General features: G+C 36.8%; 1 protein-coding gene across 4 annotated transcripts in view; it reads right to left on the bottom strand.

The window, feature by feature from the left end:
* Positions 1-2,347: 2,347 nt before the first annotated feature.
* The window catches only part of STRN3 (striatin 3), a 63,493-nt gene continuing 52,021 nt past the window's right edge, over positions 2,348-13,819 (bottom strand). For all 4 annotated transcript variants that reach the window (XM_033062276.2, XM_033062275.2, XM_033062278.1 and 1 more), the window contains 8 exons: positions 13,207-13,382; positions 13,033-13,080; positions 11,241-11,362; positions 10,018-10,185; positions 9,627-9,767; positions 7,635-7,742; positions 5,329-5,415; positions 2,348-5,209 (listed from right to left, as the gene is read on the bottom strand). In XM_033062276.2, coding sequence (XP_032918167.1) covers positions 5,040-5,209; positions 5,329-5,415; positions 7,635-7,742; positions 9,627-9,767; positions 10,018-10,185; positions 11,241-11,362; positions 13,033-13,080; positions 13,207-13,382 — 1,020 coding nt within the window. In that variant the 3' untranslated portion in view covers positions 2,348-5,039. The remainder of the gene's footprint in view (positions 5,210-5,328; positions 5,416-7,634; positions 7,743-9,626; positions 9,768-10,017; positions 10,186-11,240; positions 11,363-13,032; positions 13,081-13,206; positions 13,383-13,819) is intronic.

Genomic DNA, 13,819 nt, shown 5'->3' with positions numbered 1-13,819 from the left:
TGACAGCTTCCCAACAGCCATATGGCAAGCCAAGTTGAGGTGCCGACAAGCCTCAGGAACTCCTCAAGGATACACAACCAATAGTGGACAGGCACAGAGAGCAAAACCTCTCCTGTCTTGCCTCCTCACAGTTTGCTGTGGGACTCCTGAGCTCTGCTCTGTGCCAAGCCAGAAGTGGCACCACAGTCCAGGCAGCCCCAGCAACTGCCACCACCCATAGCAGGTGGGCCACAAGACAGCAGCGAGCTTATGAAGCCATCCTCTCAACTCGAGTCAGCTGGAACACGATATGGCCTTCCAGGAGGAAGAGGTAAAAAGAAAGCACGTTGTTATACATTATCAACTCAAAGTTTGTTTCTATATTAAAAATTAAAACCAAACCAATACAGTTTAATGACGTTTAAAAGTTTTTGTAGCTTGAGCTATTTCTTTTAAAAAATCTGTTATTAATTAAATCTGCATAAGACTCAAGGGTGTACACTCTAAAAGCATCAACAAAGTATGAAAATGAAACATTCTTAAACAATCTTTCTTGCTCATCTCAGAAGTAGCATTTTAAAACAATTCTAAAACCTTCTGCTTTTATTTCTTTTTTTAAAATGTTCTTAAGGACAGAATATAGATACAAGTGTATATATAGGTAGATACATACACACACACACACGCACTGCAGTGACAAACTGAGTGGAGTGGATGGCACAGCTGGGGGATGGGAGGCCATGCAGAGGGACCTGGACTAGCTCCAGGAGCAGGTCCTGGGAATCTCACGGGTCTTAACAAGACCAAGTGCTGGTGCTGCACCTGGGTCAGGACAACCCCCGGTACCAGCACAGGCTGGGGATGGACAGATGGAGAGCAGCCCTGCCCAGGACTTGGGGGTGCTGCTGGCTGAGAGGCTGGACATGAGCCAGCCATGGGCACTGCCAGCCCAGAGAGCCAAGTGTGTCCTGGGCTGCATCCAGAGCAGCGTGGGCAGCAGGGCAGGGAGGGGATTCTGCCCCTCTGCTCTGCTCTGTCAGACCCCACTTGCAGGGCTGTGTACAGCTCTGGGTGCCAGCACAGGAAGGACATGGACCTGCTGGAGTGACTCCAGAGGAGGAACACCAAGGTGATCAGAGGGATGGAGCACAGTTCAATGCTGGGGCCGGCCAACCTGGAGAAAAGAAGGTTTTAGGCAAAAACCTAATGATGGCCTTCCAGCAGCTGAAGGGAGCCAGGGTAAGAAAGCTGGAGAGGGATTTTCTACACGAGCATGTGGTGACAAGACGAGGGCTGCTTCAAACTGAAAGAGAACAGGTTAAACTGGATACTAGAAAATAATTCTTTACTGTGAGGGTGGTGAGCGACTGGCACACAGGTTGCCCAGAGAAGCTATGGAAGCCTTATTCCTGGGAGTGTTCAAAGCCAGGCTGGATGGGCAATAAAAAACCTGTTTAGTGGAAGCTGCCCTTGTCTGTGGCAGGTTTGGAACTAGATGATTTTCAATGGCCTTTCAAAAGGTCTTTCCATGAGTCTATGAAACTAAATAGAACAAAAATGCAAGGAGTCAGCACTGTGTGAGCAAGGGGCTTTCCACTGATGTGAGCTGGTACGTGCTGGAGCACAGTGCTATCAGTTTTAAAGCAAATTGAAGTGCACAATACTAAGAGTATGCCTGGACAGTGTGTGCTATCAGTTTCAAAATAAATATTAGCATACAGTATGTGAAACAGATGGCCACTGATAGTGTAACTTCAAGCTCACAGCTTCTCCACTTGGAAAATCCACCAATTTTCTCCAGGCAAATAAATTTGTCCTTATTATTTCTAAATTAGGGAAGTTCTTAACCAGGGCTTGTTACACTCTTTTTTCATGTGTATTTGCTATTTATGTGGACGGCACACTGCTATTTGCACTATAGTGGACTACAGTCAGCACTGATCTGCTTGAAACAATTCCTACAATAAAGGTAAGATGGAGACCAAGTCTGTTAACATCAATCACACCCTAAATGCTAAAGGTATTATCAAACACATTCAGATATCCTTCCATTCAGGCTTTGATCAGTCGTTTGGGTCACACAAAAGAAGTAAATCCTTTCATAAGCTGAAGCATTTTTGCTAAATAAAACCATTTCTTTCAGCACTATCATTTTCCCCATCACCAGTACTACAGTTCTTCCATTCTAAAAAACTCAAAACCAACAAATAAAAGCTTCAGCATGTTATACCCCACAAAAAGAAACTAAGACGCATTAGAAATAATTGGTAATATTCAATAACTGATGCCTCACAACAGCATTTGATCCACCATGCATTAGTGAACTAAGATGATCATTAAGACTTCAGTCAAGGAAAATAAGCAGATATTTTTGGTTTTATCATTTCAATTTTAATACAATTAAAAAAAAGGTAAATGTTATGCATGGTAATGTTTATTAAACAATCACATTTTATTTAAGCATTAAAATGCAGCAGTCTGGAAAAGCTGCCAGAAACAATGTTTGGCTTCAGAAAAGGCGATTATGAAATTACTTCCAATAAAATTCAAATACTCTCTTGTCTGTTGATTAGTTGAATGCTTTAGACTGGAAAGAACAAAAAGTGCAAATCAGCTGAACGTTACTTTCAAAAGTAAAGTTTTAGTGTCCTACAAGCAATTACTGGAAGGCCTCACCTCAATCTTCATGATAAAGGACAAAATTCTCCAATTCCTACACAATTATAATTTACTGTAACATTTCAAGCAATGCAACATTATTACTAAAACAAAATTAATTCCAAAATATAACTGCAGTATTCTGCCTACCATGAGCACCTCTTTCCTTTTTTTTTTTTAAATTTTAGTTCTAATTTGCTTGACATGAAATACATTCTTACTGAAAAACTGGAAACTTACATGGAACAATGCAGTTAAACCACTTATAGGAACATGTTCTAGCTTTAGTTAACTTATACCTAAACATACTACTTTACATGAAAATATCCATCTTGCGGTACTCTGTTTCTGCTGATACACTTGGAGCAAAGTGACTCATCACAGATTAGGTAAATGTTGACCTTCAGTTTACTTTTTGTGACTAACTTTATGAGAGGACTTGGAAAGAAATGGACAAAAGTAAGCTATATGGGCAAATTTTAGGCATTTAGAATTTTTTTTTAATTCAACACAACTATTCACTGGCAGTTTGAAATAAAAACAGGGTACCTTTCTGACTCCTAAATCACTTTAGAATCACTTCATATGCAAAGATAATGAAAAACACTGATTATCATCTTAGAAAGTTTGTAAGAATACTAGCAATTTTTCTCGTAAAAATCTTCTAAAACATTGTGGAAACATGTTCTTATATGTGGGTACTGCTGCTTGAAACTGAACAGTTGCTCAACATCCAGACAACTTTTACAATCTTGCAAGAGCAAAGCATCTTATAAGCGTAATAAACAAATGGTCATTTTGCTAAAATTGAGACCTAATTTAGTAATTTGTAGAATGACTCTTTCAAACTGTGCAACACAAAATAATGTAGCCAACAGTAACATACAGGTACACCATTTAATATTTATTATATGCATTTTATATACATTATTTTTCAACAGCTGTACTTTTGCTATGTGGTACAATCTTAAAAATTTGCTGATTCATAGTTTGTAAAACAGAAACCTTACAAAACTCATCAAAACTCGCAAACTGATCAGAAAAGTTTTGTGGAAGACTAGAAAAAATACTTTTTTGTATTAATCATGCATTACACAAACAAAATTTTTAGTTACACCATAAACTGAAGCACATCTGAAAAATAAAATAAAAGCAGGGAATAACTAGTCAAAACACAGCAGATTTATGAATCTTGAATTAACTACTTTTGTATTCTATTTGAAATGCAAATAAAAAAAAATAATCCAAAGGTTCTGAAACAAGATTGTTTTTTTGGAATCAATTCCACTCCAGGTACTTACCCAGAGGAAAAAGAATTTCATGGTTTGCAACTTTAGAATTATCAAATGTCCCATTTTCTCATCTATTTTAGACTGTTCAAAGAGTGCCATAACAGATATACAGGGCCCTTTAACACACTACATAAAAGGATATAAAGACCAACAAAAAGTGAAATAAATAACAATAGGCCATTAGCAAGATGGGTAATCCTTGATAAATAAACTCGTAAATACAGTAAGATGTACAAAATATCACATAGTGATAGGATGCCAAGATTAATTTTTTTTAAGAGTTCATTCAGGGCTGTTTAACCCCTCTGTGTTTCATTTGAACACATTTTACAGTCCTTTATTTATGAAGACAGTTATGCGATGATGATGAATTAGCATCCTTAAGCAAGGACTTAGCTGAGCTGTATTAGGCAAAAGAAGGGAAGATTGTGGTTACACGGCAGCGGGTCAGTGAGATCTCTGTGTTTTAGGGTTCTATAATGCAGAAAAACATTATCAATACAATCTTGAGCACTGTTGTGACAGGCTAAATATATAAAAAGACTTATAAAAACTAGAATTTTATCCAAACATTTTGTGCAACTAATGCTAAAATATTTTAAGTTAAATTTCCTTTTCTTTAAAGCAAAATAAAAGTTTAAAAGGGGAATCTGTGGCATTCAACTGATAAACAGAAGATTACTAAGAGATGAAAAGAAAGCTACTCTTGGAGCTCACTTCCCCCCACAAGAGCACCACATTCCTAACCCTAAGGCAGCACACAGAGTCCAAAATAAAAGTCTTTTGTAAGATCAGACTCCACGTTTGCTTAAAGACACCTAAAGAACAGACATACGCTCAGTTCATATCCAGTCAAGGCTACAAATACTGGTTCTTTTTTGTATTTGTCCCCACCCCCCCAATACAGTAATTACAGTTAAATGAATGAGCCTGACATTGTTCAGGATGTGGTGACTTTTCACCAACTTCTACCTGCCCCACTTAAGAGCCGTCACCCAGGCAGATCAGATGTAGTGTCTTATTGGTAACCTTATAATTGATGGCAGTGACGCATTCCCTCTTTTTTGTCCAAACAGACCTGCTGTTATGATGCAGGTTTGTTCTGCTATGTCACACAAATACTTTGGCAAGGGCATCAGCTCCTGCACTGGCAATATATGCTTTTGATGGATGAAATGCTACATCATAAATTGATTCATCCAGCTTTTTCCTATGAGCTGTTATTTCTTGCACACATGTCTTGCTGTCCAAATTCCACAACCTAATGGAACAATCATGGCCTGTTTAAGAAAGAAAGAAAGGAAAAAGACAAAAAGACAAGGTTATATTAGTCAGACATTAGTGTATCATAAATGCGTAATTTATACAGAACATATAGAATATGAAATAAGCCCCTTACTTCCAGACATTAAATAGATTCCATTAGGATCTACAGCTAGACTTGTGACAGCATCCAAGTGAGCAACCATAGAATGGATCATTTTACCTAAAAAAAAAAAAAACAGCAAAAACCAAAACCAGTGAATTTCCTGTGAAGCAGTGCTGATTTAAAAAAACCATCAACCCATTCCCTTTAAATGCAATATAAGATAACATGCTTATTATTTAGATTCCAGTAATATTTGAATGGCTCTATTCCATTAGAAATTACGAAGTTTCAACTGCAGACTCTTGTACACACATATGGGCAAATGACACAATTCTCAAAAAAGTATTCCCATTGTAAGCAACATTTTTATCCACTTGGCACTTTTATTGGCAGCAACAACAATGAAGACTTAAAATGACTATGTGAAAATCTCCGTCTCTTAAATGTCCAAATAACTGCCCCAGTAGGACAGTGCTGATGAAGCTCTTTAAAACAAGACTTACTGAGCCATATCAATAGTCCACCTATCTGTCATTTCTAGGAGAGAAAAATAAGGCAACTATAGGTGATACTTGTCCAAAATGCTCTCCAGCTCCTAACAATTAACTGTTTGGTTATGTCACAAACCAGAACTGTTACTCTGCATTCAACTACTCTTAATGCATTTCTTTACATTGACCTCTGCTCTTGAACTCCAATAACATCTTTTAGCACCTCATGATGTTTTTTGGAAGGAGTTCCAGAATGTTTAACTGCACAGAAAAACCACTGCCTTCTCCTGTTTTGAGCCTGTCACCTGCTGGGGATTAGGAACTGAACCTCAGCTCATGTGTTGAAAAAGAGAGCAAATAAATCCTGTAAGACCATGATCAACATGAAGAAAGAGCATCAGCTTTGTTGAGTTGTTCGTCTTCCTGAAGAATCTCAGCCTACTCAGTTTCTAAGATTCTTCCTGAAGATCTTTGATCATCTTTCTAACCATTCTCTGAAACATATTAATTTGGCTATATACCTTTTGAGATAAGGAAGACTTCATTCAAAGTATTTGTACAAAGGTATTAAAAAGGTTCTCTTTTGCTTTTTATTCCTTTCCCTCCTTCTAACATGCATTTTGCTATTCTGACTGCTAAGCAACAAACTAGTATTTTTATCCAACCTCTTATTATAACTCCAAGGTTTTACTTTGAGTAAGAACAGTCAGTCCAGTGATTATTATTTTATATTACAATGTTTATTTTTCCTTACATGTATCATTTTACATTTATCCACATGGAATTTGATTTCTCTGCTTTTATGTCTTTTAAGATCTCTAGTTCTTCCTCATCAGTCTTCTGCTTAATAACCTGAATTAATGAATGTCAGTTAATATACCGTTCCCTGTTCAAATGACTCACTATGTTGAACTATTGCTGATCCCTCCAGACACTGATATTTTATTCCACAAAGAGACCATTTACTTCTACCCTCTGTTTCCTGTCTTTGAGCTAATTACTCTTTCATGCAGATTTTTTAAAATACTTTGTTCCTTTGAAGTAATAAATCTTAATTTCATCAACATCAATGCAATGCATTTAATTACAACAATTCAAATACATACATTTATGGCAGGTGTAAAGTGGAAAAAAAGTCCAGCTCTTTTGCTTTAGAGAACAAAAACCCCAGGAACACTATCTCCTACTGGGTCCAAACCATTAGCACATGTTTACTTAAAGTGAGCTCGATTTTTTTTCCTTCCAACTTGGATGGGTAACATGTAGTAAGTGACAGGTAATTTCACAAATAAGTTTGTTCTTACAATTATTTTAATGTTTTTGTCATGACAGACAATGAGTGCAGTTTTCTCCTATAGCATTCTTTATCCTCTTTCTGTCAGATCCTTTTCTGTTTTATAAACCTTATAAACAACTTAAGTAAAACACAGGATTTCACTATCACAATGAATTTAGGGTTATTTCTTGCCCTAATAGGTACTAAATGTTTTTACTACTGAAACATAATTGACAGATGCTTAAAGTTAAAAGCATGGAAATAATGAAAGAAGGAACAAAGCAGACATACTCTATAAATTAGGAAAGCTCTGTATTAAAGACCACTTTCTTGTCCCTCGCAACTATCTCTGGTTGTTTTCAGAGAGTCTTCTGACTTCTGAAACCACAATTGCAACAGGTTTCACCATTTCACAGAGAAGGTACCGAAAAGGTTTAATCTTAGAAATACCAAAAGTTCTGTTTTCTGTAAGACATCACTAGTAAGTTTTCTATAAATGGATTCTTTCTATGTAATTTAGATTTCCTAAACATATTCATATGTACAAATGAGGTTCTCTTTATTCTTACCCGTTTTGTTGTCAAAAAATTTGATGTGTCTATCTTCATGTGCTGTAATCGTTACAGGAAGTGTGGGATGACTTACTACCTTGTTAATATGGTTATTTGATTTTACACCTGAAAATAAAATAAAATAATGTTTATCTGCCTTAAAGACAATGTTAAAGTTAAAATGACAGTATTTTAGCATTACACTTTAGATTGCCATATTATTTAATACTAAGTAAGTAATATTTCAGGACCAATGGATCTCCTAAGAAATAAAGCTTCTTGCTTTACAAGATGAGGCAAAGTGAGGTAGACTCTAACCAAAGTACTGTAAGTACTTACAAGTACTTTATACCCATGAAAGATTCTTGAGATAAAACCCAGCAAGTACTGTAGGGCAGCATTAGTCAAATAGAAACAAACTAGAGTATGAGTAATGTATGTTTAGCACACAGCTCTTACACCTTCACATCAAAAAATATTTACTTGGGGGGGAACCAGAAGCACAGAGTAGTTTGGGTTAGGAGGGACACCTTTTGCTAGACCAGAGAATCCAAGTAACTGAAGTCAACCTAACCCTCCTCTTAGATTCTGTCAGATATATTTGTGTTCTCAATTGCAACTTAAACAATGAATGGTTTAAAATCTCTTCAGAAGTCTACAAGATACTAATTTTAAAAAACCCTTCTTATCTTGGTATCTTAATTTCTGTACTTAATTTGTCTTGATTCTATTTGAAAGTTTCTCTTCAAACTAGAAAAATTATTATTCCAAATTGTGATGTTCCTTCTCACTTCAACGTCAGGCTCTGCAGAAGGTATCTGTAAGACAGCTTTTACACAGTTTTGTTACCTGTGTTGAAGTCTGTAAGTTTAATTACTAAGTAAACTACACTACTTAGAAGGGAGAAGCAGATTCTCCCCTTGTATTATTCTTTTAGATCACATTATATAGAAAGGAATGAGCAGAAACTGGAGGTTTTCCTTACAAAACACTTTAGGAGGTTCAGAGAAAGAAGTCTCCTCTATATAGAGTTTCATCAAATACATACAATTAATCCTTGATGAACTACCTCTCCGTAACACTATTTGCAGCAACATGATTTCTAAAAAGTTCCGCCAGAAAGTGTTTTTATTCCCAACCTGTACAGAATTCTACACTGAACTAAATATTCTGTTTAATTCACCTATTATGGACCTATTTGTCTTAATATCCTCCATGTCAAGCCTATATAAGGAAAACTGTGATTTAATATACAAATCAGGCAATTCAATCTTAAGAAATCTTAGAGAGAAGTAACTGTTGCTTTCACTATCCCTAAGAGTCATTGGGTGGAAGGGACCTTTAACATCAACTAGTTCCAAACCCTCCAGCCACAGGTAGAGCCAGCATACACTAAACCAGATTGTTTAAAGCCACAGAATACTTCCCAGGGATGGAGCATCCCAAATTTCTCTGAAAAACCTATGCCAGTGTCTCACCACTCTCACAGTAAAGAACTTCTTCCTAATACCTCATCTAAACCTACTCTCTTTCAGTTTGAAGCCATTCCCCCTTCTCTTGTCACCACATGCCCTTGTACAAACAAGTTCCTCTCAAAGTTTCTTGTAGGCTCCTTCAAGTACTGGAAGATCACAATAGTATCTCCCAAGAACCTTCTCCAGACTGAATAACCCCAATCCTTTCAGCCTGTTTTCACAGAAGAGGTGCTCCACCTCTGGGATCATCTTCATGGCCCTGGTCTGGACTCAGTCCAACAGGTCTACGTCCTTTTTATGCTGGGGCCCCAGAGATGGATGCAGCACTCCAGGCAGGGTCTCACAAGAGCAGAATAGAGGGGTTAAAACACCTTCCCATAGCGCTTGTTCCATGCATCTAACCATCTTTCAAACTGAATGATGCAAGTAGAAGAGTAAAACTTTTTTATTTACTACACCATACAATGAGGTACCATAATAATACCACAGGTACCTCATTTAAGATGGGTATTTATTATGGAAGAACTCTACTTACCAGATTCTACTTGTGATGAAAACATTACCACTGACTGGGATGTTTCTAAATCATAGATGACTGTGCTGCCAGTGTTAAAAGATGCCACCATATGAGCAGGGTCACAACCTATAAAGTCGACTGATGTGGGTATTCCATGCTCTACAATGAGACAAAAACATCTTTAGAAATAACAAAACACTTTAATAATTCCTAACAGTGTAAACATTTAAGGTCATACTTAAAGAAGATATTTGCTCTTTTCTTTGAAGTAATGCTATAGCACCATGATTATTTTATTACAAGTTATTCTTTTAGCTATGTTACCTAGTTTGGATAAATGGAGATAATGAGCCCGGATGCATCATCAGCTGCCTCGTAATAGATTTTCAAAACCACTGCAAAAAGTTACCTTTCTCTCCATTGTAAGTGCAAATACAGGGAATTTTTTCCGGTGGGTTCCATAACCTAATAGTGCCATCTGCTGAACAAGAGAGTAAGTGATTCTTTACACCACTGTAAGCAAGACCCCAGACTGCATCTGTGTGAGCAATTAATGTGCCAGCTAGAACGTTTGGCTCTGGAAAAAAAGTTAAAAACAGAAATCTTTTCAGTGAAGAAGCATTAAGTATTTCTTGTACCTCAACATAAATTAAATTCCACATAAGCCAGCTGTATGTCCCCCCTGCCCTTCCTGTTTAAGCAACAGCTAGAGTATTACACAAGTCATTTTGCACAACCACTGCCATCTTTCTCAAAAAAACCAACCAAACAGGAAAACAAACTCAAACCAAAAAATCCCACCAAACCAGTCAACAAAAAAACCCCCCACAAACAACTCAAACAACTATGGCCCTTTTCCCAGAATTATACACTCTTGTTACCACTTTCTCTCTTATTTCTTCCAAATTCAACACCTTAAAGATGCTTGATCACAACCCTTCCTTTGTACAAGGTGCAGAAAATCAGCTTTCCACTTAAACATGGGATGCTTACTTGATGCAGTTTGTACTCAGCATACTCTGCTGACACAGATATGGTCTAAAGCTCTCAAGCACATTAATAATAAAAACAGGACTCATTTTTTCCTGTGGAGCTGGGAATCTTATTTTTGTCTCCCTGATACTTTACAGCTGCCTTTTATAGAGGATTTTTGAAATCTATGCAGTGTTTTCCAAGCAGTTATCAGCTATTTAATTTTAGGGACATCAAAAATTAAAGATATCTAAAGTTGGTATCTGAGATGCAAGTTGGAAACATGAGACATAGAATCTGAGCATACTTATATTATTTTTCTGGCAAATTTCCATCAGAAGAAACTAATAATCATTAAGATGTAATTCTGGTTCAAAATTTTTTGCTTCTCAAAAATGTAAGTTTGGTTTTTTTTCTTTACAGCATAAATCTCAGGAATTGTTAAGTCTCCCTATTACTGTTCTACACAAAGTACATCATCAATAAAAGCAAGAATAACTAACTAAATGTTTGCCACATGTAAGTAGTTGAAAACATGCAGCATAGCTGAGAATTGACAGTAATATTTCACAAAAGCCCTAGAAAACTGATTAACATCAAGTGGAAAAATAATGTTCAAGACAATATTCTGAAATTGTTTATCTTTTAAAAGGTACTTACCATAGGTATCATATGGATCCACACTAGGGCTAGGCATGTTCCACCACTGGATGGTTGCATCAATACCACCACTGAAACACTGTTCTCCATTGGAACTAATTGCCAATGACAATACAGGTCCACTATTGAGAGAGAGAAAAAAAGTTGATTGGTAACTGTCTACAGGATAGAAGTGAAAATTTGGCTATTTTAAAAAAAAAAAATCTGGATTGGCTTAAGCAGTTAAGAATCCCTTAAACCCCACAGAAAAACTCTATTAAACAATTTTTTAAGTCTCAACAAGTGATATCAACCTCTATTAAAATACTCATAAGTAATTAACTAAAACGATACAAACTGAAGCAATACAAAGAACACCACCAGACTTCTCAGAAACAACAGTAACTAAAACCTTCAAATGGTAAGTTTTTACAGCAAGCTGTGCAAAGAGGTAGCTGTAGCCCTCCTCCCTGGCAATCATTTCCTAATCCTACTTTTAGGAACAGATGGAACCTCTGCCCTGGGAAACTGGTTCAGAGAAATGATCCTAAAAACTGTACCTTTCGGCCAAAGTTAGATTCCAACTGATTTAACTTCTTCAACCTGCTTGCTGTGATACCAGACAAGCACAAGTTGCAGCCCAAAGGAAGAATCAGGTCTGCTACTTTGGACACACTACTACCACAGGTTTAACTGTACTGTAAAACCACATCCCCAAAATTAGATGTCTGGGTCATTTCTTAGCCATGCTTTTTTAAATGAGTGCAGATAAACAAACTAGAACTACATATTTGAAGATGCTGAAAAAGAAGTCTACTGGCTGAATCCACCTATACACTTGGTAAAGTGAAGAATAAGGATGGGCAGAAAGGTAATGTGTCTCAATAACTGCCTGAGGGGAAAAACAGTAAAATTATTTTGTTTCATCACACTCGAAGTCACAGGGTGGGGATTAGTTCTCTAACAGAATTTCCCCAAACTCTACCTTTTGGTATTCACTAACAAAACCACAAATAACAGTTTAAATTTTGACAGAGATCTGGAGAATTCAACTGGTCAGTGATCACCTTTATCACCCACAAGAACTTGTGCCTCATGAGGACAAGCTGGTCACACAATCCTGGCGAAGAGTGTTTTATGCTTTAGGTAATAAATGAGGAGGTAAGACATTATGTTCTATCATGTGGTTTATGTAAAGGAAGGAGAGGGTGATAAGAGCATGTGTAAATTTCCTAATATAAACTACAAATTCATATTCTTTGCTGTTTTTGAGGGCAGCAGAAGTGCCACCCACTTGCATGCTTATCAAAGAACCCTCCTGAAGATTACCTGCTAACTGGGTTGGAGAGTGGATCTTTACTTATATAAACAAAGTACTACTCTGGCTATCAACTGTGCATTTTAATCTTGCTTCTTATTGAAGCAGAATTCAAAAGTACCAAGTGAAACTCAGGCAGTAATAAAGCACAAGCTGAAGCTACTAGCCAAGACCAGCTTCTACCTTACTCATCTTTTCCACTTATATATAAAATCCACGGTTGGAGACATGCCTTAGGTGATTTCATTATCATCATCTATAATCTCTCCTTTCAACTGCAGCTAATCAAATTTGCTACTTTCCCGTTCTTCTGCTGTCATGGACCCTGCAATTCATGACAGGGACTTGGTATTAAAGCTGTTTTACGAAGTATAATGGGCCTTGTCTAAACAATGTAAAAATAGTATAATTTGTGCCTTTTACACTGAAGTTTTTTATGAATACATGAGATAACGACAATATATTTATCAGCCATGAATAATGTCAAACACTCACATGTGGGCCCTAAATGTGTAGATGGGTTCTACATCTAAAGAGGCACTCCTGAAAGAAAAAGAAGAGTTATTACACCACATGAAACTACTGAAAAACTCTGAAAATGTAACAGTTTAATCATTTTCAAAGGCATTTAAAACACAACTGATGTTTTATAAAAACCCATATACTTGCTTTTTGGCAGGAACCGTTTTCTGCAAATTCCAAAGTTTTAGAGTATGGTCCTCAGAGGCTGTAACCAGCACAGGCTCTACAGGATGAAAAGCTAATGCTCGCACTCCATCAAAATGACTGCGTAGCGTATACTTAGGGTTCCACGTCTTTCGGAAGGCATCTTTATTAGCTGGCAACTTAAAAGAGAAAAGGAAAGGAGTAATTTTATCTTGAATTTGAAAATAGGTATTTTATAGCTATCACTTCATATTTTTGGAAAACAGTTTACGCTTGATTAAATATATTTTCAACTCTAAGTTTGCATTTATCTATATACACCTACATCCCGATCTGGCCAGCTAGACAGTCTACAAACTTTTCTGTTTAACAGTTTCCTTTGACCCAGGCTGGAATGATTAATATATAATGTTGAACACACAGAAGACTTGATTTTCAAAACCGATTTTAGTCCTTTTTTTTGCAATGACACTAATACTTCTTCCTTGCAGAAAAAGAAATGTTTCATTGTGCATCATGTTGTCTGCACCCAAGAAAGAGGTTATAGCTGTCAAAAGCTCATTTATCACTTAAACACAATAAAAGTGAACTTGAGGTGCTTGGTGAGTCATGAGTG

Source organism: Catharus ustulatus, chromosome 6, assembly GCF_009819885.2.
Source record: "Catharus ustulatus isolate bCatUst1 chromosome 6, bCatUst1.pri.v2, whole genome shotgun sequence".
Taxonomy (NCBI): domain Eukaryota; kingdom Metazoa; phylum Chordata; class Aves; order Passeriformes; family Turdidae; genus Catharus; species Catharus ustulatus.
This window is presented reverse-complemented; position numbering and strand designations above follow the sequence as displayed.